A 27,517-nucleotide genomic window follows, 5' to 3' on the forward strand; every position below is an offset into this window, starting at 1 on the left:
TTTTGATTATTTCTTTTTCAAGTATGATGATCTGGCAGGTTTCTTAATCTCCAAAAAAAAAATGAAACTTTAAAAAATGCATCTTTAAAGCGCAGCAACCTTTCTAATGAATCCTATAAAGGAATAATAAGTGTAAATCATGACTATGCAGTTATTTTACTGGTCTTTAAAAGTTAATATTCCTCTCTTAAGTAATATTAACTTTTAAAGACTGGTATAATAACTGCATAGTCATTAACTTTTGAAGATTAACAAAGCACCTGCCAAATCATTAAGAAGGTTGCTGCTTCTTTTGAAGTTTAGAACGCACCGCCGAATCAGAAGGTGGGAGGTGATATTAGTTGAATCTAAAGGCAGCCTTGAAAGGATAGATTTGGACCTGCATCTCATTAGTTTGTGGTTTCGAAAACAGTGGATGTTCTCACCTTGTCCATATCCCAAACACCTGAAGTGGCATAGATATCCTTGCTTAATGCCTCTCGCACTTGTTCTGCAGAATCGGCGATGCAGACAAGCGTGCTTCCGGCGAAATCCAGACTGCTGGGGCTATCGTCTTTGGGAACGGAGTTGAGGATGGCACCTATCGTAGATACTGTATCAGTATGCGTTGAGACGAAGAGACATTTGCATATACATACCTCCCATCTTCCAGTTTCCACTCTCAACATTAGGCTTCATGTTTTCAAAATGCTGTCTAGACGTATATCAGTAACTCCTCTTGAGTATTTCTCTTCAAGGGATGCTTACCCTCGAACTTCAAGCCGCTTCTCAAGCATATTGGGCTTGTCATGAACGACGACGAGAAACTCGTACTTTCCAGGAGGAACGGTAACTGCGCCGGAAGCCATTGTTCGAAGTGTTCGCGTAGCGAAAAAAGGAGCGGGTTTGGTTCTGATGAAGGAAGAAAAGAGACGAGAGGATGACATTGTGTATAGCTGCTTATGTAGTCTTTGGTGATGGTGGAGTGCGGGGTGAGAGTTGATGTTGGGTGTGGGGTAGTGGAGGTTGAAGGGCGTCGTGGTTTCATCGTGGTTACGCCCTTTGATGCATGGAACTGGGGCAAGAGGAGTATTTATGGTGATGGTATTGGGTCTTGTATATTATTATAGTAGTGAGGGGGTTCACTTGGCCTAAATTGGGATATTTGGGACTGATTTGCTATTTTGTATCATCAAGTACATTGATGCTTCAGGGTAGGGCCACTGACACCAAATTACTTCTGTGGCTACAGCTGGGACATGGGCTGTCATGATGGATCGATCCAGGCAGATAAAGAATAATTGTTAGGGAACATTATGTTCGAAATGTATAGGAATGATTCTTTATAGCAGACTATTGAATTGGCATTCTGTAGTTGGTTTAGATATCCTGCAACAATGTAACCTGCGCATTTACACGATCTCTAATGCAACAAGCAGTCACTATGGCCAATTCATTTTACTCGTCTATATTACTAAAAACAATCTTTCTCTCTAATATCATACACGAAACCCCCAGTCAGGCGTCTCCGATACCTCGCATCTCCATGTTTACGCATAACCTCCCAACTACACGATCATCCCCGTTTGCCAATCTCTAAGCCTGTGTAGTTTGGCCTCGAAACTCGTGACTCTCTCCAATAGGCTTCGAAAAGTCCAACTTCTTGATATCATGCTTAATGTTTCGCGTCTTGACACCAACAGCGACAAATATTATCGTGACCAGTAGCTCCGGAACCACACCAAGGCACACTTCGATTGCTTTTGAAGACAGGAAACCCGAGTTTGGGTCTGAGATTTTGAGTTGGAGAAAAGCAATTGCGTAGCTGAGGCGGAGGCCAAGGAGAGGAAGAGTGATAAATACTGCGTACATGAGCTTACAAAGTTAGCACAATACATGACAAAGTGTGCTTGGGATCAACTTACCAGCATGCCACCACGGAGAGAAGGCACGGAACCATTTCTCGATGGTCGAGTTTTACCAAGCGACCACAAGGACCAGATAGCAAGTAAGAACCATGCCAGTGCGATGATGGCAGATGCGACTTTGAGAAGAGTTTTGTGCGTTGAAACATCATTGCCTTTTTGAAGGTTGATCACAGATACAATGATGAGTGCCATAGCTGCACCAACCAAAGCGTGATATTGGACTTCAAGAATAATATCGAAACGTCGGTTGAGTCGAGGGTTTGTAGCTCTTCGACTGATAGGACATGTCAATACTCTGTAAGTGATCCGTGGGAATAGTACTTACGCTTCGTGCAAGATACCAGAGGCTGCGAGTAATAAAGGAGAAAGACCAATACTGTTGAGAATAACTGTTCCCGTCGAGCTACTGGTGCCGTTAAGACCAATACCACCCGTGACAATTCGAAGGACGCAAAATATTTGGACGTATAGCCAGCCGATAAAACCAGTCTTTCCGTGCTTGAAGAGACAGTATATGGCAGGTTGAACCAAGATGATATAAAGGGCTAGTTTGGCCGCGGCGATTGGGTCTGTCATTGTGACAAAAGAGAATGTTTAGTGTTCTAAGTGTATTGAAGAAGAGGAGAGTAGTTTAACCAGGAATGTGAATGCGAAAAACAGAATGATTTATGGTCTTTATTATACTTGTAAAATACTACACTGGCTGCCTCTTCTATACTCCTGTGGCACTCCTTTCGAGGGTTGTCCTTTAGAAAGTGTCTTGCGACATGATTATTGGTCTAAGAGGTTAAACGAGAACGATGGTGATGGAGGAACGGGCCTTTTTGGTGTTTGGATCTACAGTCAGATATAAGCGCCATAGGGCTAACAACTCTCCAAGATCCTGGTGCCCACCCTTGAACAGATCCATCTGAACAGAAAGGAAGGCTGTGTTTTTAAGACTATTGTTTTCAATTGGTACTGGGACAGTTTTGTATGTAGATTCTCACAGTACAGCTGTTGTAGGGACCTATACATCATATGGACTTTTGGGCTTCTCTTCATATAGCTAATACTTGATTGACCCAGAAGATGACCATGGCATTGTATTTATATATAGAGATAAATATATCTATCCTCCTCTTCAATTTAATTGTGCATAAGTAAAATCCATGTTAAATTGTGCTGATGCACATCTACAAGTCCTGCAGGGACTATCGGGATAGCGGCACAGGCTGACGAATCATTAGCCTTTGTCGATCTCGTTTACAGCCACGATCCAACGCTCGTCGTTCTCGTTCAATCTTACATCTCAAACAACAACTACAAAAACATTCCTTCATTTATTGTAGATATGGTTGGATCTCAGCAAAAGCCACGTAAACATGCACCCAAGCTATTCCACAAAAAGTCTCGTACTGGTTGCCAGCAGTGCCGGAGTCGCCGTGTAAAGGTATAGTAGCAGCATCTGACCCTTCTATGAGTTGTCAACCAGTGAATGAATTGACTTATAATATTCAAGTGCGACGAAGCAAAGCCTGTATGCTCGCACTGCAGTCGTCTTCAACTCTCCTGCATCTATGATCGCACAGTGTCCGATAGCAACTCATCCTCTCCAACTGAAAATGGAGGCCAACAAAATAAAGGCACAGTAGAAACCATTGTTGACCCCCCAGAATCAGAATCTCGAAGAAGACAAGAGCTCAGTCTGTTTCATCAGTACATGACTGATACCGGTCCATCTATTTCCCTGGACCCCATCACAGCCCATTTCTGGGTAACGACAATCTGCCGCTTGGCGCTCAAATCAGATGCTACGCTTTACTCGATATACATGGTCGCTGCACTACACACCGACAAGCGCAGCAACTTTACTGACACTAAAGCCCTCGAAACAAGTCAAACTTACCTCAACATGGCTATTCGGGAGCATCACAAGGACGTTGCTGATATCAACGCGGAGAACGTAGAGTATATCTGCTTGACGTCGAGTATGCTGCGTGTCTACGGTTATGCTCGACTACAGCGTCGCTCACTGGAACCGTATACGCCTCCCGTGGATCTTTTGCGTATTACAGGGACGAGTACTGCGCTATTCCGCAACGCCTGGGATCTCATACAGGATAATCCCGAGTCAGTAGTGTACCAGATGATCGAAAGCGCCGCGGATCTTCTCGAGGACAACGACAGCAAAGAACTACCGGACGATCTAAAACCCTTGTTACGCCGCGAGAAACCACATGAGGTTGAAGAGCCGTTGGATGAAGAAACAGAAGAGGCATACGTGAGAGCGCTGAGTCTTATAGGACGCATACGGAATTCCATGGATAGGGAAAACATTGCCAAGAGCATCGGACGAAAAACTGTTGTCTTTCCCATGATGATGCGTCCGAAATTTGCGGATCTGGTAGAGGAACTTCGTCCGAGGGCGCTTGTTATCCTTGCGTATTACTTTGCTCTATTGTCCATGTTGAGTGAATTTTGGTGGATTGGGGATTCGGGGGTGAGAGAGATTAGAGCGATTGAAAAGATTTTGCCGGATGAATGGCAGGGTTGGCTTGAGTGGCCGAGGAGTATATTACAGAATCAAGATGTTGTGATGGATGGTATAGGACTGTAGTTCTGACATTTGTTCGCAGTCCTTTGTATGAGATATGCCACTGTTTAGATTTATTCTTCGATTCATGGTACATTATTCGTAATGGTTACGAGATACATAGAAAATGAACTGATTTATGATAATTTAGCTCGGTCAAGCTTTTGTCATGCCAGGTACAGGTCTCATGCCTTTGTTCTCGTGAACAGAATTTACTACAAGTCCGATATACGGCGGATAAAGTCACAGAATAAAACAATGAGGTCAGATGATGAAATATCTGACAGGGGTAGCTCTGTTAAGCGAGTGATGGACCCTGACTAGGCTTGACTAACGACAAGACCCTGTTTTGAACATGGTCGTCATCGGAATAGAAAAGTTGGTAACTGTAGACTAGGGCAGCTCTGAGTTGATGAAGTATGTCAATGTCTCTAGATTCGATACTGTCACAGAGCTTGTGTAGAGCTTCCATCGCATTGGGATTTGGAGCATTAGATACGTTTGTATGTTATCATGTTATACAACATCCATGCTTGTGATATGGTGTCATGATGAATGTCTGGGGTACAGTATATCTGGGGAGCGTTATCACATTCGAGGCGGGAAACAATCCTCTTCTTTCTGAACCTTTTATCCTTTTAAAATAAAAATTGTCTCATCATGGGTTCAGAATATGAATCACAACTTGATTAATACGAGGAGGTTCCCGGACGTCGCGGAGACTGAAAAGCCGGGTATGCTCCGCTTCAGCTCCGAAATGATGCAGTGTCGGCCTTGATTCTCCGTATTTGCCTCCCAGTCTTCAAGACCCCAATCTCAGAAAAGGGCAAAAATACATCAAATATAGAGGTAGAAAGCGTAATCTGGGGTTGAAAAATACGTATTTCTAGTGCCTCTCGTTAATTAATCGTCTCATAAGTTGTCAGGCCATTTATAAGTCGCGCAATCGTTGGCGGGGGAAAACATGTAGGCAATGCAAGTAGATGCGGGATGGACGGAATGGGTCATGTTAGTGGGAGGGTCCTTTCTATATCCGTATAATGATATAATGTCTTTCACCCTCTCTCATTTTCGACTACTCACTCTCACTCATCATCAAAACAAACACTGCAATAGCCTCACTAAACACTCAATCCATGCCCTACCTCTCATCCGAAAACAACTACCTCTTTTCTCCATACATCTCACAAAACCACGCCACAATGGCACCCTCAGTTTACATTCTCCTACAGCGCGACACGGAATCCACAGTCATAATCTCCTCAGTTTATCTCGATCTTCAAGACGCAAACGCCGCGCTTCTTCACCTTGCACAAGAAGCAGGCGTCGACCCTGCTACTGCCAAGCCCACTGCTGCTGCTACTGGTTCGGACCAGCCCTCGCTTGTCAAGGAGCCTCTACGGTGGGAGGCAGCCGATGGAACTGCCGCTTGGGTTGAACGTCACACCGTAACGAGTCGCAAGACGCATGCGACGGGTTCTGCTGATAAGCCTGGGCTTAAGAGAAATGACAGTCAGTTGTATGTCAACGATGACGATGATGTTATCGAGGTTACCGACCACGATGGACACTACGACTAAGATGGGGATCAACGACTTGGAATTAATGCGGAGGATATTCAACGATGGAAACGCAAGCTAGACAGCGAGTGAGAAATTCGGGATTTTTTATAGCAATTTGAACAATGTATATCAATCTTTTCTACAACATCTATCCGGCTTCAAGTACACTTCTACCCGTATATCCTGTAATCTACGAAATCACACATTTTATGCGACGCAAACTATCACGTTTACAGCTTGGCCTTGGGAGCAGTCATCATAGTCTCGGCCACGATTCTCCTCTGAATCTTACCAGTCGCCGTCTTTGGCATCACCTCGGTAAAGTAGACCTGCGCATCCATTAGCATCTGCGACAGTCGTTTATTGAATTTTGTAAAAACTCACCTTCTTGGGCACCTTGAACTTGGCAGAGCGCTCTTCGACCCAAGCCTTGAGGTCTTGGGCAGTCAACTTCTCGCCGTTCTTGAGAACGACGGCAACACCAATATCCTGGCCGTAAACCTCGTCGGGGATCGCAAAGCTGACAGCCTCACTGATCTGGGGATGGCGGGTGAGAACGTTGTCGAGTTCGATAGGGCTGATTTTCTCGCCGCCCTTGTTGATGAGCTCCTTGATGCGGCCGGTAATGATAATGTAGCCATCCTCGTCCTTCTTGCCTTGGTCACCCGTTCGGAAGAAGCCGTTCTTGTGGAAAGATTCGGCGTTGGCCTTGTCGTTGTTAATGTATCCCTTGGTGACGTTCTCGCCAACGATGCAGATCTCGCCCTCGCTACCCTGAGGAACCTCCTCGCCCTGATCGTTAAGAATCTTAACATCAACGCCTTGGCCAATACCAACGGTGCCGGCCTTTCTCTTGGCAGGAGGGAGAGGGTTGGAAGTCATCTGGTGAGCTGCCTCGGTCATGGCATAAGCCTCGAGAACGGGAGCGTTGTAAGTCTCCTCGAGTTGCTGGAAGATAGTAGGCGACAGCGGGCTGGAGCATGATCGGATGAAGCGAATGTCAGGCTTCGGGCTTGGGGGAGGGTTCTTGAGCAGGATTTGATGGATGGTGGGAACGGCTGTGTACCAATTGGCCTTGTGGGTGTTGAAGTCGATCCAGAATTCAGAGGCGGAGAACTTGGTGGGAACGACCATGGAACCGCCGGTGAAGAGAGGAGCCAGGAGGCCGCAGAGAAGACCGTGGACGTGGAACAGAGGCATGACCAGCATGGTTCGGTCCTTGGGTGTAAGGTCGTATGTGTTCTTGATGTTGTCTACGATAGGGTTAGTCACGGTGAGCGAGGTGAGTAGCGATGAGACGTACTCATAGTTCGGGTCAGGTTGCGATGAGTGAGAGGAACCTAGCGCTGTGAGTATGAGATATCGCGAAATCATTTTAGTTTACTTACCACCTTGGGGCGCGATGTAGTGCCACTGTCGGCTTGTTAGTTAAGTTCTCATCGCGAATTCTATGAAACCAACCTAGTGTGTAGAATAAGAGCGACATCGTCAGGCTCAGCAGTAAGAACCTTTTCCTTCTTACCCTTCAAGAGACCATAATCCTTGACATCGAGGGCAACCTCACCCTTGGTCTCATCCCAATAACACTCAGCAACAGCAGCATTGAACTTCTTGGCCGCCTTTACGCTAGGCGCACCGGCCGCCCAAGCGCCTCTGGGGACGAGCACGATGGCGCTCTTGACGTCGTCGATATAAAACTCAAACTCATCCTGCTTGTAAGCTGGGTTGAGAGGCGCGGCAATTCCACGCTGCCAGGAAGCGGCGAGGAAAGAGACGATGAACTCGTAGGAATTGATGAGCGCGATGGAGACGGGGGCGGCTTTTGTGATGCCCAGATCAGCGAGCTTGCGCTGGAAAGCTGAGACGTCGGATTCGAGGTTGGTGTAGGTGATGGTGAGAGCTTTGGGTTTGGAAGGGATGATGATGGCTTCAGCGAGCGGATTGCTCTTGTTGATGGCGGTTTGAAGGGTAGACATTTTGGTGATTAATTGATTATGAGTGTAGATGATGAAGAAGACAAAGTAAAGTTGAGCTACTCTGTAGTTAGTGGAGAGAGATCTGAATCCGATACAACGGTTATTAATCGACAACGGTCTAGCACCACTGATTGTTATTCTTAGTAGCTAATAATACGCGATAATCAAGGGGAATTCCTCTCTTAAATCTCCCTACCATGACGTGCTTGGCCTTTGATCCATTTTGTCGCGGCCAAGGGTCCGGGGGTGTTTCGGCCTCCATCCGAGCCGACTATCCGCCAAACTATGCCCACTGCCAAGGTGAATAGTCAGGCAGTTTACGCGTCTTTTTATTCCCTGGGATTAAAGGTCAATTGATTGAAACAAAGGCTAGTTTGGTAGTTGACAGGTTTGATATGTAATGATGTAAATGCTAGCAAGGGTCCATCTTGTTTACTGGAACCTGCTAAGAAACCAGTGGACTTTTCCATATACCAAGACCAAGATACCTGTTGACGCCCAACTTGGTGCCTCTCTGACATAACTACAGTGTCTCATTAATGCAACAAATTACTGATAATTTGTTGCAGAGACGTCAAACCTGTACCTACATGAAATGTAACCCTGACAAAGAAAATGCCATGTGGCTCTCAACCCGTAAATCGGCGACTCTTCCATGTCTTTTCTCCAAAACCCAGGCAGGCAGGTTAGGTTAGATTAGGTCAGTTGCCTCCACGATTTAGGTCATTTAAATGCCCCCATCTTCTTCCATTGGCGGGGTTTTAGGCCTGCATTCTGCATTTCAGGGGGGAACGAAGCTAGAGCCTAAACTGAACCCTCCACTCGGTTACGGTTGCGGTTGCGCGGCGCGGGTTCGTTCTTCTTTCCAACTCGGTCTAACTTGATCGCGTACAGTAACTTTCCATCTTACAAGCTGCGCCTCAACTTTCCCCCGCTATTCATCTATTAGCATCGTGTGTCTTTAACATTCTCAACAACCACCAATTCAAACCCAAACAATCTTTGGCTTTGGCTTTGCTTTGGCTTCGCATTGATCGCGATACCTTGTACATACCCTCATCTCTTCCGCGCCGACCCGTTACTTCCCGCTCCTGAGAACGATCGAATACACAATCGCCCATCATGGCTGAGGTGGACGTTATGCCCACCTTTGGCTCAGAGCTCAAGGTTGGTTACCTCTTTAACCCGTAGCAGCCGTGTATTCGTCGAATCGCTTTCTGGCCTCCTTTTACGCTTTGCGCCTGGTCGAAAACCACCTCTTGACAACTTCGTTCGCATCACTAACCAACATGTCTTACTAGGATGGCTTCAAGCCCGCGAACGTGTGGCTAGGTCATGGCATTGCCTGGCTAGACGAAATACAACAGTTCTACCGAGAGCGTGCCGCCATAGAGAAGGAATATAGCGCAAAGCTTATGGCACTTTCCAAGAAATACTTTGACAAGAAGAACAAGAGGACGGCTCAGCTCAGTGTAGGAGATACTCCTGCCATGACACCTGGTTCGCTTGAGAGGTATACCCAAACCTTCATGAGTTGACGTGTTTAACCTATGCTGATCACCTTGCGACAACACAGCGCTTCCTTAACCACATGGGCTACTCAGCTTACCACCCTCGAGTCCCGCGCCGGCGAACACGATAAATACGCTAATAACCTCGTTTCCCAAGTCGCAGAGCCCCTCAAGTTCTTTAGCGGCCGTTTTGAAGAACTGCGAAAGCGCCATTCCGACTATGCTACCAAACTCGAACAGGAGCGCGATGCTCAATATGCCGCGCTCGCCAAGACCAAGGGCAAATATGACAACGTGTGCCAAGAGGTTGAGGCCAAGCGCAAGAAGACCGAATCGCACTTCGACAAGGCCAAAACGCAGAATGCCTACCAACAACAGATCCTCGAGATGAACAATGCCAAAAACACTTACATTATTGCGATCAACGTTACAAACAAGCAAAAGGAGAAATATTATCACGAATATGTACCCGAAGTTATGGATAGTCTACAAGATCTTAGCGAGTTCAAGACGACAAAGCTGAACAGCTTCTGGACGATTGCGACCAACATTGAGTCCGACATGCTGCAGCAGAGCAACGGCATGGTTCAGCACCAAGGTACCGAGATTCTCAGGAATTTGCCTCACCTCGATTCCATGATGTACATCCAACACAACATGGGCGCTTTCAACGAACCGGCCGACAAGAACTTCGAGGCCAGTCCTGTCTGGCACGATGACGGCACTATGGTGGTGGATGAAACAGCAAAGGTCTTCTTACGCAACGTCTTGGGTAAATCCAAGTCGCAGCTGGGAGAACTACGGAGAGAGGTCGACAAGAAACGAAGAGAAGTCGAAGGTGTCAAGCAGCTGAAGCAACGAGTTCGAGAAGGAAAAGAGAAGAAGGATGAGGTTGAGGTCGTCCGCACGCTCTTCCAAATGCAGGAAAACCTGCATGCTATCGACCGTCAGCGGTTGACAGCCGAAGTTGAAACATCAACCATCACATCTGTGGTAGGCGATGTGACATTAGGCGCCAAGAACCACAACTTTAAGGGTCAGACATTCAAGATACCCACCAACTGCGATCTTTGCGGAGAGAGAATTTGGGGTCTTAGCGCAAAGGGTTTTGACTGCCGAGACTGTGGTTACACATGCCATAGCAAGTGTGAGATGAAGGTTCCCCCTGACTGCCCTGGCGAACAGACAAAGGATGAGCGAAAGAAGCTCAAGGCTGAACGTCAAGATGCTGCAAACAACAAGCTCCTCAAGCCTAGCGCGACTATGACATCGGTGCACTCCAATACTTCGGATGCACCCGAGCTTACACGGTCAAATACCATGACTTCACTTAGCTCACACTCGGCACGTCCATCGATATCAGGATCCGCCTCTGGGCAACTAAGCCCTACGGAAGAGATACCACCAGAAACAGGACGACCAAGTGTGTCGTCAACAACGACTTCTAGCGCTGCGCCCAAGCGAAGAATCATGGCACCTCCACCGGCTGCTTACATTAAGGATTCAGGCGCCAACGAGACGAACGGTGGTGCCAAGGAGGAGAAGAGGGGCAAGATGATATATCCCTTCGAGGCTACTGGGGATGGTGAATTGACAGTGCAAGATGGTCGGGATGTAGTGCTACTTGAACCCGATGGTAAGTCCCTCACTTATTCTCTCGCGATAATGCTAACTCTCCACAGACGGCTCAGGCTGGGTAAAGGTTCGCGCAGGCTATAAGGAAGGCCTCGTCCCAACATCCTACGTCGAATTCACCACCGTTACAACAACGCCTTCCGCCCCAGCTCCCTCCGCCCGACCATCATCCACTTATTCCACATCCACAACATCCTCCCTCACACAGTCCAACAAGAAAAAGGGCCCTGCCGTCGCCCCTAAGCGCGGCGCAAAGAAACTCCGCTACGTAGAAGCACTATACGAGTACGCAGCCCAGGCTGAGACGGAACACTCCATGGCCGAAGGCGAACGCTTCGTCCTCGTGCAGGACGATCCCGGCGATGGCTGGGTCGAGGTCGAAAAGGCGGGCGTCACGGGGAGTGTGCCTGCGAGCTACGTGCAGGCTGTCTAGAAAACGAGCAGGAAGTGTAGATGTAGAGTTTGTCGTTGGCGGCGGGACATTAGGTAATTTTGCTTGAAAGAATACTTTAGGTTTTGTTACCTTTTTGTCGAAGAATTTAGTTCTCTGGATGAGAAGCCAACAAGCGAAGCTTCTTAATAGAATTCTTATGAAAATCAACAAAGAGATAGACAATAGTGGCTTCATGGAGTATAGCTACATACCTACATAAAGTACCTAACGTACCCATGAACTGCTGAGCCGCTTTGGTATGATAGCTTACGAAGCAATCCTGGTGTCTTTGCCACTTGACCGAACTTTCCGAACAAAGAGTCATAACATCACGAGCTCAAATGTAAAGTAAAGTGTAATTTACTCATCAAGTTTTTTCTAGGGCGCTAATCGCTTGTTGTAAAAACGCTAGACATGAAAAGCGACGCGATGCAACATCCGTCTAGATATGTGTATATTACAAGTTTGGAGAAAAAGAAAGAGCCTCAAACGTCCACCACTACTACCTTGTATTCATTTCTCATGCAAGCCATCCTGGTATACTAGCTATGCCCCTCCATTCATCTGCCCATTTTTAATTCCCTTTCCTTCTTTGTTTCGTTGATCATATCGGGTTTGTTTATTGTGCGTGTGCAGTTGCATTTTGCGTGTATCAAATAGGAGGGGGATATCATCTCTTCCAGTACCTTGGAATAAACGCCATGCCAAAACAAAAATAAAAAAAGAAGCAACAGATTTGAGTGGTAAAAGTTATGTGTAGTAGAAAAAAAGAAGGGGAGGAGGAAACTCCCAAGGACGGAATACAACAGATATTCGTTCCTGAGTTGAATGAACCGTGAACCCCGTGTAGAACCAAACGCCGAGTGGAGTGTATGCGCATAATTCGGACATGATGGGGGAAAGGGGCTGGGCAGAAACTCCATGAGGGAATGAGTCTACTAGCCTTTCCGGTCCCAACGAAACGGCTATTGTTTTCCGCGTACGGTCTGTATCGCTCACAGAATTTGGAGATCATTCCTAAATCATCTGCGCTGTAGGAGCTCCCAAACCATGGTGTGACAGACTGTCTCGTAGAGTATCCTGTAACTCGGCGATTTGAGCCATCATGGACAAAGAGTTCTGCGACTGCTGTTGCATATCGGCCTTTAGTCTGTCGTTCTCTTCCCGCAGCCTCTTGACCTCCTCTTTGAGTTCGATTATCTCCGCGGTGGCTGTATCGCTTGCACGGCGCTTGCGCTTCGCACCCGTCTGCTCGCTGTCGTTCTCGTCGGACAAGGTGATTTCGGGGGGAGGAGTGGTTCCAGCTCCATCAGGATTAGTGTGAACACGGCGAAGATGCTCGTTCAAGTTTTCCATCCTTGAAAATCCCTTCCCTGTGTGTCGTTTGCAATTCAGATGAGGACAGTTGACAGTCTTCTTGGGCCCTCCGTGTTTGTTGTGAACCTCACGCTCGTGTCGGAGTAGACCGCCTGAATAGGTGAAACCAGGGAGGTTCTCGCATCCCACAGCGGGGCATCGGTAGGGTCGTTCGTGCTTATCCATATGCTTGCTGCCAAACAGTTAGCATAGCGTTCAAATGCGAGTTTTGGATAGAACTTACTTCCATTCGCACTTCCGCGAAAACACTCGAATCTCTTCTTGGCAATCGTCCTGCGTACAGTGGAACTTGCCATCTGCACCCTTGACAGCTTCTCTCTCTGGCTTGGCGATGGGTCTCACACGAGGGGGAGGAGGCGAGTCGATGCTGGGCGAAATGTCTTTGTCTTCAGGAAGGCCGTCATGGATGGTAACCTCGATGGGAGAGGGAAATGTGGGGTGCCCCAAGTCAAGTCGAGTCGCATCGTGTACAGCAGCAGCATCGTCTGGCATCATCCCTCGGTCGTCTCCAAGAACACCTGTGGAGTCTGGAAGCATGGACGCCTCGGTTGTGTATTGGCTGAGCTGCTCAGCGACATCGTTGTCTGTAAATCGTTGATCGGCGGTGTGATCATGATCATGGTCGTCACCGATGGGAGGATATCCCCCATCGTGTATGAAACTCCGAGGCTCGAATGCGACACTCATGGCGCCTGCGAGTGTATATATGGTTTGCGACTGTTCGGGAGGTGACGCAGAAGCGTTGTCGGAAGAGGTTTTAATTGATGTGAGTGAAATCAAGTGCTGTCGGTGATGGCGAGCAACAGTCAAGAGTTGTAAAATGTATGTCGGTTAAAGTTGAAAGGTTGACGTCGGTATTACTGGTATGCCAATATACCGATGGATGGTTGATCAGTTCGGTTATGATGAATGAAGCTTCGAGTTGGCCTGAAAATTCTGGTGTAAAAAAAGCGGGAGGGTACGGGAACCTGGAAAACAGAGTGGAGAACGAGGTCGAAGAATGGATTAGTCAAGTTGTGGCACGTGACAACGCGTACGTGTGGCGTGGCTTGGCTTTTCTCGTTGTATTGTGGCGCCGATTGTTCCGGGTTGTATTGTTGAAACAGCGTCAATGCGAAGACGGCTTTTATTAGTATTTGATCTTCCAGGCAGACGAGAACCAACGACGGGCGTGACTCGATAGGGCAGGTCCCATAATAAGCAAAGTCCTTAGGCTTAGGATCCGGAATCGTGACTCACGCGCCGTGCGTCTTAGTGGCGGCGCATTATGGAGGCGTGGGGACCAGCAAGGCTGCGACGAGAAAATGTACTGTATTAACAATACAGAAGTACATTTTTGCATGGATGTTACAGCATGGTGTAACAACCATGTTCATTGTTTTTGGAATCTTCACTCGAAGATATGACATTCATAGGCACGAGGCTGTACAAGCCAAGTCCATGGGTACGTTGGAAATGCATCCTGACAGGGTCTCGTGATCTTATTCACGGTTTTGGATTTAAGCAACTTTGCTTTCCAAGCACACCCGGTTACTTGATAGGTTCTTGCTGGTGACAAGTGACCTGTAGACCGAGTTGTCTAATCCTGGTTGGTCAATACAGAAATCTGTCAGGCTGTAATTCAACGGGCCTGTCGACAGTTTCAGTAATAAACCTGTTTCCCAACAGTCCAAGGCAGTCAAGTTGACTGATGCACTCTTCTAGACCAGGCGAAGCAAGAGATGACTGGCTGGCCTCGCCTGAATGGGATTCCCACAGGTGCCTGACTCATTGTGTCAGGTTGGTCCCTTGGTGGTGAGGCCTCATAACCTTAATTTTCAGGTGGCAAGGCCTGAAGTAGAACAGACGACTTGACCAAAGACGGTGTCACTCGACCAGCGTAACAAGACAGGGTTCGAAGAAGAAGAAGCAATTGATACAGATCAAGGCTAGCCTGCGACGTAGCTGCAACTATCAGCGTATCGCAGGTTTTGCGTATGTATCAGAGCATCCGCAAGAGGGTGGCACAAGCGGATGACGATAGTGGTGACGACGATAGCTCAAAGAATGACATTGGCGAGACCGTAAAGACCGGGGAGTTTGCTTAGATGGGAAAAGTCGAATGCTGACGACGACGCATCCGCGGTAGCAATTGAATCGTAGATGATGATTTGAGAAGAGATTGAAGAGAATGAAAGATGAAAAGAAGCAGATAGAATTGATGCAAGAGGTAAGAAAGTAGGAAGGAGAGGAGAGTTGGAATTTGGAGACTTGGAGTGCGCTTTGTTGTTTCGGGGCAATAAAGGAAGCGGAAGCGGGAAGCAAGCGCACGCGTGCTGGTTTCTCAGGCATTTGTGCATTTTTACACCAGAAATATGAGGTTAACCTCGTTTTTCTTCTGTTACTGCAACGATACAACCTTACAAGGGGTCTTACCAAGCCTAATGCAGCTAATGCTGATCTTTTGGAAGATGAGCCACATGAAATACGTGACATGTCATTGGCCTGCTTATGGTGAATAAACTTTGATTCTGTAAATTGATCGTGATCGGAGTCTTGGATAGATGCCTGTGTTATTTTTCATCTTGTTGTTGTTTAATGTGCCAAAAGCAATCCTGGACAACTACAATGGTAGGCTGGCTTGGACAGCTAACTTCGCAGGGCCAAAGAGTCGCTTTGGTTCAGTTTCATCCTAGTCCAATCTCCCTTGTCTTTGTTTCTATTCAAATGCCTGCAGCAAACAACGCCTCTTAATAAAGTGGCTTGCCGCACCCATTGTGTTCACGATATTCTACCATTCAACTGCTACATCATGTGAATACTAGTAGTTTCGCCAGATCGTTTACTAGTGTTAGCCATCACTCTAATTAGACGCCAATTCGAGAACAATATGAAACGACTCCAAGCCAAGATGTACGTGCATTTCACCACACGATATAGGTATAAATAAACACAATATTCTCATGTTTTGTTATTCAATCACTATCACCTTCGACATCTTGAACTGATTACCTACCAAACATATCACTCCCAAGTTCACCATGACTTTTCAAAGAATCACCACCTCCCTCTGGTTTCAGGACCAAGCTGAAGAGGCAGCACAATACTACACTACGATCTTCGCCCCCTACTCCGAGATCACCACAGTTCAACGCAACACACCACCCGGCCAAGATGCCGAAAGAGTTATGGCTGTTGAGTTTGAGCTCCAAGGCCGTACCTTTGTTGCCCTTAACGGCGGGCCAGTTCCTTGGCAATTCAACGAGGCTATTTCCTTGATGGTCAATTGCAAAGATCAGGCCGAGATCGACTACTATTGGGAGAGGCTCAGCAAGAATGGCGATGTTTCCCGTCAACAGAGTGGATGGTTGGCGGACAAGTATGGCGTTACTTGGCAAGTTGTGCCCACTACGTTTAAGGACATGATGAGTTCTGGGGACAAGGCTGCTGTGGGGAGAGTGACTGAGGCTATGATGAAGATGAAGAAACTCGACATTGCAGAGTTGGAAAAGGCATTCAAGGGTTGACACGCCAATCAAGTTTGGAATACTATATTTTACACCATTTATTGGGTTGATACAAGTGATGTCAGATGAAAAATGAAATGGGGTCATGGGTACTCTTTAATTCTCCTTGGCCTATAACAGCAACTATAGCACAACATCCGCTATCGGCAGTCCACTTTGGAATTTTTATTTTATTACCCCGCCATCATGATGCCTGGTCATTTTTTTTTTTAATCTGGTTCTGTTATCATAAGATCTCGGGTAGAGTCAGCAACAGAAGCATAGTTACACAACATGAATTTACACTTGAATGCCCACCAATAAACTATTCTCAGTATCTTTTGTTTACTGCAGTAATTGAATGCGACGGAATGACTCGCGTACAGAGACTTGTAGTTTTAAGTTTGTTGATAAGGAGTGACAGGCGTACCTACCCTAACATTAGTGGGGCTGGCCAGTAGATTCATATGCACCACCTAGATGAGTCAGCCACTAAAGGTTGGGTAGAAACAGATTTTTTTTAATACTCATGGTTCTCTCTTGGTTTGCGCTGTGCTTGTTTTATCGTGTTCATCACCCGCTATCACGAGTTCCACCATCGTCCCAAGAAACCCATCATCATCATGAGCGACTCCTTTGAGACGGCGGCGCCGCCGCATGCTACCTACGACGTAAGAGCAATGCGCCTCCATGTAGTACCTTTATCATAGCTGACTATTACTATCGTAGACTGTCCTCGTCTTGGACATGGGATCTCAAACTAGTCATGTTTGTTCTTTCCAGAGATAAACTCTGCTTCTGCCATGTAGGCTAACAAATCCAAAAGCTCATCTTGAGACGACTTCGATCTCTGGGTGTCTACTCTGAGATGCTGCCCTGCACCCAAAAGATCAAGGATCTGGGCTGGAAGCCAGTTGGTGTTATTCTCAGTGGTGGTCCTTCAAGTGTTTATGCCGATGACGCCCCCGGCGCGGACCCTGCTGTCTTTGAGCTCGGAGTCCCTGTTTTGTAAGTTGTAAGCTAAAAGCATGGCCAAAACACCACTAACATGCTATCAAGAGGAGTCTGCTATGGCAACCAACACATTGGTATTATTTCCTCTGAATGTATTAACCATCATTAACTAACCGCTCCTAGCCTGGCGAGCGAACCCCAAGAGTGTGGCTCCTGGTGTGACCCGTGAGTACGGCGAGACTGAGATGACCATTCACAAGATTGGCACCCATGGTGATCGACTTTTCGAGGGATTGGGAGACTCTCTGAACGGTATGTTGTTTAGATGATGTTATGGCCTAAAGTGTATCTGACATTTATCCAGTCGTCATGAGCCACTTCGACAAGGTCGTTCAACTGCCTGATGGCTTCAAGACCATTGCCACCACCAAGAACAGCGAGTTTGCCGGTATTGCCCACGAGACCGAGCCTATCTTTGGTATTTAAGCCCTTCTGGAGCTCCCACCAGAACTTATTAACAAGCAATTGATAGGCATTCAGTTCCACCCTGAGATCTCGCACACTGAGAAGGGAACTGACATTATCCGCAACTTTGCCGTCAACATCTGTGGTGCCCGACCTGAGTGGAAGATGGACGACTTCTCAGCCCGTGAGATCCAGCGCATTCGCAAGCTCGTTGGTGACAAGGCCCAAGTTGTATGTTTCCATCTTGCCAAATAACCCCTATCAGCTTGCTTACTACTCTATAGATTGGTGCCGTCAGTGGTGGAGTTGACAGCACTGTTGCTGCCAAGCTCATGAAGGAGGCTATTGGAGACCGATTCCATGGTGAGTGAATGATGCCCGACCAGATGTTATGGCATTTGTACTAAAATTGGGATAGCTATCTTGGTTGACCAAGGTCTGATGCGCTTGAACGAGTGCGAGCAGGTCAAGGAAACCCTTGACAAGCACCTGGGTATCAACCTCACCGTTGTCGACGGATCCGAGCTTTTCCTCGGCCGTCTTGCCGGTGTCACTGAGCCTGAGGCCAAGCGAAAGATTATCGGAGGAACCTGTAAGACAGTCCCCTAGAAGCCAGCTGGACCACCATACTGACTTTGCATGACAGTCATTGATCTCTTTGAGATTGAGGCGCTCCGGTAAGCACACACTCAATGCTGTTCCAAATAGAAGACTTGATCTGACTGTATCTAGCATCGAGAAGGAGGCTGAGAACACAGACCGTGCTGGCAAGGTCGAGTGGTTCCTTCAGGGAACACTCTACGGTGAGTTCTTCATTCAATTGTTAGGAACTGAACACTCGCTAACATCATTCAGCCGATATCGTCGAAAGCTTGAGTTTCAAGGGAGCCGCCAGCTCTACCATCAAGTGTAAGTCCTTGTGCTGACTATTATTTGTTGTGTATAACTAATCCCTGTGTAGCCCACCACAACGCTGGAGGACTTCCCGCTCGCATGCAAAACGGCGTAAGTTGCAGTCACTATTCGATATTCTGTTTAAACATACTAACAAGAAACAGGAGGCCCAACTGAAGCTCCTTGAGCCTCTCCGAGAACTGTATGTCACAGGCTTTAACGCTAGATCTCGTAAGAGAGTAATCACTTGTCGCAGTTGCTAACAGTTCACAGCTTCAAGGATGAGGTGCGAGCTTTCGGACGTCAACTGGGCATCCACGAGGAGCTCATTGGCCGACACCCCTTCCCTGGCCCTGGTCTGGGTATCAGAATCATCGGCGAGGTCACCCCCGAGCGAGTCGAGATTGTTCGCAAGGCTGATCACATTTTCATCTCCATGATCCGTGAGGCCGGAATCTACGACGAGGTCACTCAAGCTTACGCTGCTCTTGACTCAAGCCGAGGTAAACCCATTCTTCCACCCCATGAGCCTATACAATGTCTGACTTTTTCTATAGCTGTCGGTGTCCAGGGTGACGCCCGAGTCTACGGCTATATCTGCATTCTGCGTGCCGTTACCAGCTTGGACATGATGAGTGCCGAGCCCTACGAGTTCAAGTGGAGCCTTCTCAAGGCTATCAGCAGGAGGATCGTGAACGAGGTTGACGGCATCGCAAGAGTTGTTTACGACACCACCTCCAAGCCTCCTGGAACTATTGAGTTGGAGTAATGCTGTTCACCCAACCAATTTGAAGAACAGTTTTTCAGATCCCATCGTTCTGGTGAGGACCTGATTTGGCGTTTAGACGGACAGTTGAAATTTTGCGGGGAAAAAATAAAATAAAGGGACTTCTTTTTTAATTGGCATGCATTGCAAGATAAGGAGGTTCTCTCTGACGATTCTGCAGTAATAGCCAACCACATTACCATCTGCTTAGTTCTCCAAATGCTTCAAGTGATGCCGTGTTGAATTATCGCCTAACCTTTAGTCTATGATGACCACAGTATAGAGGCCGAGCGAACACCGAACGCTGCACCGAATGTCTCTGGGCTATTGAGTATCCGAGGCTTGGTTAAAGACGGCGCTTAAAGAGTAATAGTCTCATTTTTAATAGTCATAGCTTCCCGAATGCCGGCGGTTGGTTCCGGCAGAGTTCTTATTCTCGGTTCAGGGTCTCCGGTTTCACGGCCGGTAATACCGAGACGGTCGGTACTTGCCGTGCCGTTATTTCAATGTAACCCGGTGATATTCGATCTACCTATTGCTACGTCGATCATACTCGTGGCTATTCGATAGATTATAGTATCTCTAGCCTTTTAGACGATTGATCAATTGGATCGAATAATCAATAGAGTATCAGATCCCAGTTCCTCATGTTATTTATTCGTGTAACGTCAGTAAAAAGTCAGTATAAAAGAACCTGTATCTCATGCAAGGAGGAGCCGCATCTGGTCGAGTCTCCATTATTAAACTCAAGCTAATAATTTAATAATTTGGAGCTTTCCCCAACATGCAAGAGCTACCACCCACCAAAAAAAAGAGTGAATCTGCAGCTGGAACGGAACCAATACTTGTTTGGGTTCTAGCGGCCTCAATCGGCTCACAACCAATACTTTTTACTCATTGATAAATCAATCCCCTCCACCCTCTTTTTTCTTTCTCATTTCTTTCCCCTCAACAGTTTGTTTACTTAAGCATCATAATCGTTGAACCCTCTCGACTGGCATTGCCTCTCTTCCTATTCCCTGCTGCTGTTTATATCAACCTCTCGACTTATACATCCATGGCAGAGTCAGCTCATAGCTCGCTCGCCAGTGGCGGCCAGCATGATTACCATGCATCAAAGCCTCACTTTGCTTCTACTGGGCTTGAGAATCAGGAAGAGGGAAATGCCCGAGAGGGTGATTACGATGTTGAGACAGTTGAGCGTATCTACAGGTTTGTTTGTCACTTGACTATTGTATCATGTATAACTAACCAATTCAACTTTTTAGAAAGATTGATCGTCGTATCATTCCTGGTAAGCCAAAAATCTGTTATCCCATCAAAAGACATTCACTCACCATCTTATAGCTTTCTGGGTTCTGTACTTTCTCTGCTCAGCCATCAGGTCAAACATTGGAATCGCCCAAACCATGAACAAGGACAAGGGTCATGACCTCATGACTGTTCTTGGAATGACTCCAAAGGACGTTTCCACTGCTCTGGCTCTCTTTTACGTGGCCTACGTCCTCTTTGACTGCCCCTCCAACCTCGTCATGAGCAAACTCAGCCCTCGTCTCTGGATGGCTCGCATTGTCTTTGCGACCAGTGTTATTGGCACTTGCTTTGCTGCCGTCAATGATCCCTGGAGCGTAAAGCTGTTGCGCTTCTTGCTCGGAGTCGTAATTGCTGGTATGTGGCCTGGCATGGCATTCTACCTCACCCTCTTCTATCCTCCTTCGCGTACTGGTCAGCGAATCGGATACTACTTTACCGCCTCTCAAGTCTCTGCTGCTGTTGTTGGTCTTGTTTCTGCCGGCTTTCAGCTCATGGATGGTGAGAGAGGAATTGTAGGCTTCCGATGGATGTTTATGGTTTATGGTCTCGTCGGCGTTGTTCTGAGCTTCGTTTTGTTGTGGTGGCTTCCTGATCGTCCTCTTGCGCCTGGTCAGACTCGACCCAAGACTGGTATCTTCAAGTTCCTGCCCGCTACTCCCGAGGTTCTCAAGGGACAAGACGCCGTCATTCACTACCACGACCTTAAACGCGTTTACCATGCCCGCCCCTGGAACTTCAAGGACCTTGGCCTCGTCCTTATTGACTGGCGTTTGTGGCCCTTGACCATGATGTACTTCGGTGTCGTCGGCGTTGGAATAGGCACCCAGATGTACGGGTCCGTTATCATCGCATCCATTCGACCTCAGGCCAGCGGTATCGAAGTTAGTCTGCTGTTCGCGCCCATCTGGATTATGGATCTCATCGCCATTCTCATTGTGACTCCCCTCTCGGATCGCTTCCATCGATCTCGCCCATACTTCTTCTCTGCCGCCGTCTGCATCCAGATTGCCGGTCTTCTTACCACCACACTGGCGACTGCTAACGGCTGGGCTCGATACGGAGGCCTTCTCATGGTTGGTTTCGGCCTTGGCCCCACTGTGCCCATCTGCATGGCTTGGAGTTCCGAGATCTTCCAGAAGCGCCACGGAGAAGTTGGAGTTGCTGCCGCCACCGCTCTTGTCTCTGGTCTTGGCAACTTGGGTAGTGTCATGACAACATATGCTCTCTACACTGGCTGGCCCGAAGACGCAGCCCCTGGTCCTCACCAATACCGCAAGAGCAACTACACCATGATTGCGATCTTGTGCATGAGTATTCTCAGCTCTTTCCTTATGAAGGCTCTTCTTGCGTACTTTGGTAACCCAGCCAGCAGCAAGCTTCAGTCCGACTCGGCTAGTGAGTTTGAGGATGGTGCAGCCCGGCGAGAGGGTCAGGAGCGTGGTTTCCGATCTCTTCCTTGGAAAAAGTCGAGCCGCACTTGAGTTCTTAGAGAACTCTTCGGATTCGCTCGCCTGGATCGCATCTTCAACAATCACCCAGCTCGACGACTTCTGGCGCATAGCAGCTACCGGTAGCCCAACCTTCTGGTCCAGTTGCATGTCAAGATATGGCATTATACTAATAACATGCCTACGAAATTCACTTCTTACATTCACCCGACGAGGGTCCATCGTTTCGCCCCCGAGGCGTCGTCATAAAAAAACATACCCTCCACTTACGACGGCCTCGACAACGATTTGCTTCCGGGGGATACCCTGACCTAACGAAGAACGTGATGACAATGCTTCAGCGCTATCATCACGCTCCCCTCGCCAGGCCAGACTATCCTCCCAGCATTCTCCTCTCGGACCATTCTGACATTTTTACTTTTTCCGGCCTTCTCAGCCTTGATGTACACGTCTTTGTTTTTTGTTATTATGATACCCCATCAGCGTTTGTACACGCTGTCCTACGAGTTCACCCCTCTTGATTCCCTCGGCAGCGAAAGTGCTTCTACGCCATCGCTTTGCGGATAGTGTGTTGAACCAGAGCTCGCGGCGACAATGCTTGCTACGCTATCGTTTCGCGAGCTCTGTGGGCGTTTTGTGTTTCTTTTTTTTATTACTGTGGTTGTTTAGCTTTATAGGCTTGGTTAGGGAGGTTGTGGCTATGCGTTCGTTATTTTATACTGGTTAGGATACAACACACAAGAAACGTTGCTCTCCCGCATTTGTTCATTTATTATATGTGACTTCGAGAATTTGATAGATATTGTGAACTATATTCTGGTGGGTTGCTCCAATTTAAAGCTCTTCTGTGTTTGACCCCAGAGCATCTCCTCCAACTGTATATGAAGAGGGTTTGACAAACACCTATGCCATATATATAAAGGCCAGTAGTCACACAAGTTAAACCTATTACAAGTTACACTTCTTACAAACATTGCCCAGTATGAATCAGTTTCATGCATCACTCACTCACAAACGGACTCACACACAAAAGACAAAAGAGTTCATGTAATGGCGTTCTGTATTCTCTGATTGAAATGTGGTACATACATCGTGTTACACAACCCGTAGGTTAAAAAATCTCATGTGCACATAAAACAAATGGGACGATAAATATTTCAACTCCAAAGTTCTCATTCCTTAGCAAAAAATCTCATTCATCCGGACTCGTCTCCGCCGGTCTCAAACCAGAGCTTGAAGCTGAGTCTAGATAATGATGACATTGCTGTACCCCTTTCCAAAAACTTGTCTAAAAAAAAACCCTGTTTCTGATTGAAACCCCAAGTGTTGTTGAAGTGAAGAAAGGAAAAACTTGACTTGGCTATGCTATGCTTCTTTTTTTTGTTTGTTTTAACTTGATCAGAGACCGAGCATGCGGCGGAAGCGGCCGGGGACTGGGTAGGGGCTGGGCTTTGTGTTCTGAGCCTCAACGGTAGCAGTCACGTAGACTGTCTCGGGAGCCTTGGTAGAGGCGGTGGCCAAGGTAGTGGGGGGAGGGCACACGGAGACGACTGAGGTGACGACGTTGGCACCCTGCTCACAAGGAAGGGTAACAGTCTTGACAACCTCTCCCTCACCGGGAACAGTGACGGTCTTGGTGATCTCTCCGCCACCGGGGAGGGTGACAGTCTTGGTGATCTCCTCGGCGGGGACAGTGACGGTCTGGGTAACCTCGTTGGTCAGGGTCTTGGTGATAGTCTCGGTACCCTCGGTGACAGTGTCGACACCAACAGTGACGTAGGAGGTGATCTCGTTGGTGACAGTGTGTGTGATGGTCTTCTCACCGACGACGGTAGTCTCCTGGCCGCCAGGAACAATGGTGGTCTCGACAGCAGCCTCGGAAGTCTCAGCGGGGGCCTCGGCGGTGGTCTCCTCAGCAGGGACTGTAACAATAGCAGTACCGGTGCCGGTAGGGACGCCAGGGGTGATGGTCATGGAGGTGACGCTGACCTCACCGTTGGGCTTGGTCATGGTGATGACAACAACGCCGGTCTGGGTTCCGGTGACAACAGTGCTAGCCTCCTCACTGGTCTCAACACCGAGAGCAGAAGAAACCTCAGCCTCAGCGGTGGTCTCGGCAGCAGAGGGGGTCTCGACAACGGGCATGGACTCAACGGGAGCCTCAGAAGTCTCGGCAGCAGGGGGTACGGGGTAGACGCCAGTGCCAGTGGGGACACCGTTAGTAAGAGTCATGGAGGTGACAGTGACCTCGCCGTTAGGCTTGGTCAAGGTGAGGGTGGTGACGTGATCAGGGACCTCAGGAACCTCGGAGGTAGCAACACCCAGAGCGGTAGAGGCCTCGAACTCGGCATCAGAAGTGGTCTCGAAAGCAGCCTCAGTAGTCTCAGCAGGGGCCTCAGCAGTGGTCTCCTCAGCGGGGGGTACGGGGTAGACGCCAGTGCCAGTGGGGACACCATTGGTGAGAGTCATGGAAGTGACAGTGACCTCACCGTTAGGCTTGGTCAGAGTGAGAGTGGAAACCACATCAGAGTTCTCGGGAACCTCAGGGACCTCGGAGGTAGCAACACCCAGAGCAGTGGAAGCCTCGAACTCGGCATCAGTGGTCTCGGCATCGGCAGTCTGGACAGTGGTGGCAGAAGCATCAGTGGAAGCAGGAGTCTCAATGACGGGAGTACCATCGGAAACAACGCAAGACTCAGAGACAGTGAGGGTGCGGGTAGAGATGACAACGTGACCACCAACAGCAGGCTTGTTGTCCTTGCCAGTGGTAACGGCAGCGTCAGAAGGAAGGATGACAGTAGCGGTCTCAGTGGACTCCTTCATGTCGCCAGTAGGGGCCTTGGCAGTGGAAGAGGCATCAGCACGGCAGATCTCGAGCTGCTTCTGGCAGTCGGTAACAGCGTAGTTCTTTCCAGCACTCTCAGCACAAGCCTTGGCCTGCTTACCGCAAGCGTCGTCGAGAGCCTCATCGATCTTGGTGAAGCTCTTCTCATCAGAACCGGTACCGACAACGAAGTCACCCTTGTTACCACGCTTGACAGGAGGGCAGGCAGCACCAATGACGATGGTGCGGTGGAAGATGGTAACTTCGCGGATGACAACAATGACAGGCTTGACAATCTTGCTGACGACAGCGCTGCTGGTGGCAACCTCGGAAGAAGCGGGGAGCTCATCGATAGCAGTGGTGTCGGCGACAGCAGGGGCAGTCACAGTGGTGTTGGCGAAAGGACCAGGCTGGGAAGTGACAGTGTTCTGGCTGTTACCAGTGGTGAGGATAACGCTAGGGATGATGGTGGTGGGGATAGGGATCTCGGCCTCAGTGCTGGCATCGACCTCTTCAGTGGCGGTGTTGGCAGTCTGGGTATCGTTCTCAACGGGGGTGGACTCAGCGGCACCTTCAGTGGCAGCAGTGGTCTCCTCCTCGGGAGCCTCAGAAGTGGCAACACCTAGAGCGGTGGAAGCCTCAAGATCGGCACCAGTGGTGGTCTCCTCAGCTCCTTCAGCGGGAACGGTCTCGGTGCCCTTGCCACCAGCACACTTGGTGCAGGGAATGGTGACAGTCTCGTCGACGAAGATGGTAGTTCCGTCGGTGATGTAAGAGGTAGGAATGACAGTCACCTCGGCAGTCTGTGCGGGAACGTCGCCAGACTCAGTAGCCTCAGCAGCATCGGTGGAAAGGGTCTCAGCGACCTCAGAAGAGGTACCCTGAGCCAGAGCATCACCAGTGGTAACCTCGGTCTCAACGGCAGCCTCAGAGGTCTCCTCAGCACCAGCCTCAGTCTCGGTCTTCTTTCCTCCAGCACACTTGGTGCAAGGAATGGTGATGGTCTCGTCGACAAAAATGGTGGTTCCATCCTCGATGTAAGACGTAGGGACAACGGTCACCTCGGCAGTCTGGTCGGAAACATCACCAGCATCGGTGGTGATGACAGTGCTGATAACCTCAGCCTCGGAAGTGGCCTCGGCATCAGCGTCGCCAGCAGTGCTGGCTGTGCACCTGGAGCAAGGGATGGTGACAGTCTCATCGACAAAGATGGTGGTTCCGTCCTCAATGTAAGAGGTAGGGACAACGGTGACCTCGGGCTCAGGAAGATCGGGAACTGGGTAGGCGTTGGTAGCCTTGGCCTTGGCCTTGGTGACATACTTGGTGAGAGTCACCTTTTCCTGGGCAACGACACCCTCGACGAGAGCTTGCAGGCTGACAGCCGCGACAAAAACGTTGCGCATAAACATCTTGAAGAATTTCGATCAAAGGGCGTTTAATGGAAATGGTGTTTTGTTGATTTGGCGATAAGTGAATGTCTCTATCAAAGAGCAAAAGTAAAAGCGATCAAGCTGAACAAAGGCGACCAAAGCACCTGTAAGAAGGGAATGACTGAAGAAGAAAAAAGCCCAAATCAGGGAACAAAACCAAGGAGTGTATTGAAGTTGAAAGTGAAGAGGAAGAAAGGTAGAGATGCTGCGGCGAAGGCATCGCTTTTAAGCAACAGCATCTTCATTTCTGCTAAGCCTCGTCGAAAGTCCCCAGCGCCAACTGTGACATGGGTATGAGCGGAGTACGATTCAGCACGGCCATCCTTGACATCGATCGGGGGTTAATTGAGGTGGTCTCAACTTGAGACGTGATGGATCTGACGCCTCCCCCCCTCCTCATATTCCTCAATCGAGCAATTGCCCAGGTCTCAGTTCACTGTAGACGAGACATAGCGTATAGAACCTTGCCGACTTGGCAAGGCGGTGCCATATTGGGGTCGAGGACCTAGGCTAAAGATGAATTGCCTTGGAGACTGGATGATGGATGTTAGAAATCCATGGGTCCAAGGCGCAAGGCTCAGGCAATCCTCTCCAGATAGTGGAGGGATTATGACCCCATGTCGTCGTTGGTGTCCATTCGACTTGTCGAGGTTAATTTTCCGGCGGCGAATACGACAAAAACAACGTCTGTCGGTCTAGGTAGCCGCCTTCCAGATGGGACGGGCAGGCCGTTCGGTTGACTCGGTAGCTCTAATGTGAGTCAAGGATGTTTGAAGAGCAGTGCCTGTAATATGTGGTGTATTATCGAGCGTTTGTTTAGTGATTGTTTGTGGACGGACTATTCGATCAACGGTGAAACTATTCCCGTAGCCGTATCCAAAAATAGGGCAAGCCAAGCTGAAGTTGGTACAGAGTACGTATTGGAGTATTGGTGATGGTATCAATAGTGTAGACTTGTATG

At 48.4% G+C, this 27,517-nt stretch overlaps 11 protein-coding genes across 11 annotated transcripts; 6 read left to right on the forward strand and 5 right to left on the reverse strand.

The window, feature by feature from the left end:
* Nucleotides 1-337: 337 nt before the first annotated feature.
* On the reverse strand, nt 338-848 carry FPOAC1_003524 (uncharacterized protein; the record flags this gene model as incomplete). Its single annotated transcript, XM_044848084.1, has 4 exons — nt 338-379; nt 426-580; nt 639-694; nt 748-848. 4 exons carry the CDS (start codon nt 846-848, stop codon nt 338-340), a joined length of 354 nt encoding a protein of 117 aa, XP_044714000.1.
* Nucleotides 849-1,575: 727 nt separating this feature from the next.
* FPOAC1_003525 (uncharacterized protein) lies at nt 1,576-2,483 on the reverse strand (the record flags this gene model as incomplete). Its single annotated transcript, XM_044848085.1, has 3 exons — nt 1,576-1,854; nt 1,905-2,181; nt 2,233-2,483. The coding sequence occupies 3 exons, from the start codon at nt 2,481-2,483 to the stop codon at nt 1,576-1,578; spliced, it is 807 nt and encodes a 268-aa protein (XP_044714001.1).
* Nucleotides 2,484-3,240: 757 nt separating this feature from the next.
* FPOAC1_003526 (uncharacterized protein) lies at nt 3,241-4,506 on the forward strand (the record flags this gene model as incomplete). Its single annotated transcript, XM_044848086.1, has 2 exons — nt 3,241-3,339; nt 3,409-4,506. The coding sequence occupies 2 exons, from the start codon at nt 3,241-3,243 to the stop codon at nt 4,504-4,506; spliced, it is 1,197 nt and encodes a 398-aa protein (XP_044714002.1).
* A 1,112-nt stretch (nt 4,507-5,618) lies between these two features.
* FPOAC1_003527 (uncharacterized protein) lies at nt 5,619-6,062 on the forward strand (the record flags this gene model as incomplete). The annotated part of the gene is made up of 1 exon (XM_044848087.1): nt 5,619-6,062. The coding sequence occupies one exon, from the start codon at nt 5,619-5,621 to the stop codon at nt 6,060-6,062; it is 444 nt and encodes a 147-aa protein (XP_044714003.1).
* Nucleotides 6,063-6,274: 212 nt separating this feature from the next.
* FPOAC1_003528 (uncharacterized protein) lies at nt 6,275-8,020 on the reverse strand (the record flags this gene model as incomplete). The annotated part of the gene is made up of 5 exons (XM_044848088.1): nt 6,275-6,373; nt 6,429-7,297; nt 7,348-7,384; nt 7,433-7,457; nt 7,506-8,020. The coding sequence occupies 5 exons, from the start codon at nt 8,018-8,020 to the stop codon at nt 6,275-6,277; spliced, it is 1,545 nt and encodes a 514-aa protein (XP_044714004.1).
* Nucleotides 8,021-9,142: 1,122 nt separating this feature from the next.
* Nucleotides 9,143-11,599, forward strand: FPOAC1_003529 (uncharacterized protein; the record flags this gene model as incomplete). The annotated part of the gene is made up of 4 exons (XM_044848089.1): nt 9,143-9,187; nt 9,322-9,533; nt 9,597-11,167; nt 11,214-11,599. 4 exons carry the CDS (start codon nt 9,143-9,145, stop codon nt 11,597-11,599), a joined length of 2,214 nt encoding a protein of 737 aa, XP_044714005.1.
* A 1,017-nt stretch (nt 11,600-12,616) lies between these two features.
* On the reverse strand, nt 12,617-13,663 carry FPOAC1_003530 (uncharacterized protein; the record flags this gene model as incomplete). The annotated part of the gene is made up of 2 exons (XM_044848090.1): nt 12,617-13,148; nt 13,200-13,663. The coding sequence occupies 2 exons, from the start codon at nt 13,661-13,663 to the stop codon at nt 12,617-12,619; spliced, it is 996 nt and encodes a 331-aa protein (XP_044714006.1).
* Nucleotides 13,664-15,996: 2,333 nt separating this feature from the next.
* FPOAC1_003531 (uncharacterized protein) lies at nt 15,997-16,482 on the forward strand (the record flags this gene model as incomplete). Its single annotated transcript, XM_044848091.1, has 1 exon — nt 15,997-16,482. The coding sequence occupies one exon, from the start codon at nt 15,997-15,999 to the stop codon at nt 16,480-16,482; it is 486 nt and encodes a 161-aa protein (XP_044714007.1).
* A 602-nt stretch (nt 16,483-17,084) lies between these two features.
* On the forward strand, nt 17,085-19,543 carry GUA1 (GMP synthase (glutamine-hydrolyzing); the record flags this gene model as incomplete). The annotated part of the gene is made up of 16 exons (XM_044848092.1): nt 17,085-17,132; nt 17,191-17,229; nt 17,288-17,469; nt 17,521-17,549; nt 17,599-17,727; nt 17,780-17,893; nt 17,948-18,111; nt 18,165-18,243; nt 18,299-18,472; nt 18,527-18,557; nt 18,613-18,683; nt 18,736-18,789; nt 18,842-18,885; nt 18,939-18,976; nt 19,048-19,277; nt 19,332-19,543. The coding sequence occupies 16 exons, from the start codon at nt 17,085-17,087 to the stop codon at nt 19,541-19,543; spliced, it is 1,638 nt and encodes a 545-aa protein (XP_044714008.1).
* Nucleotides 19,544-20,597: 1,054 nt separating this feature from the next.
* On the forward strand, nt 20,598-22,335 carry FPOAC1_003533 (uncharacterized protein; the record flags this gene model as incomplete). The annotated part of the gene is made up of 3 exons (XM_044848093.1): nt 20,598-20,752; nt 20,809-20,834; nt 20,888-22,335. 3 exons carry the CDS (start codon nt 20,598-20,600, stop codon nt 22,333-22,335), a joined length of 1,629 nt encoding a protein of 542 aa, XP_044714009.1.
* Nucleotides 22,336-23,700: 1,365 nt separating this feature from the next.
* Nucleotides 23,701-26,535, reverse strand: FPOAC1_003534 (uncharacterized protein; the record flags this gene model as incomplete). Its single annotated transcript, XM_044848094.1, has 1 exon — nt 23,701-26,535. The coding sequence occupies one exon, from the start codon at nt 26,533-26,535 to the stop codon at nt 23,701-23,703; it is 2,835 nt and encodes a 944-aa protein (XP_044714010.1).
* Nucleotides 26,536-27,517: the final 982 nt, after the last annotated feature.

Source organism: Fusarium poae, chromosome 1 (genome assembly GCF_019609905.1).
Source record: "Fusarium poae strain DAOMC 252244 chromosome 1, whole genome shotgun sequence".
In the NCBI taxonomy this organism is placed as follows: Eukaryota; Fungi; Ascomycota; class Sordariomycetes; order Hypocreales; family Nectriaceae; genus Fusarium; species Fusarium poae.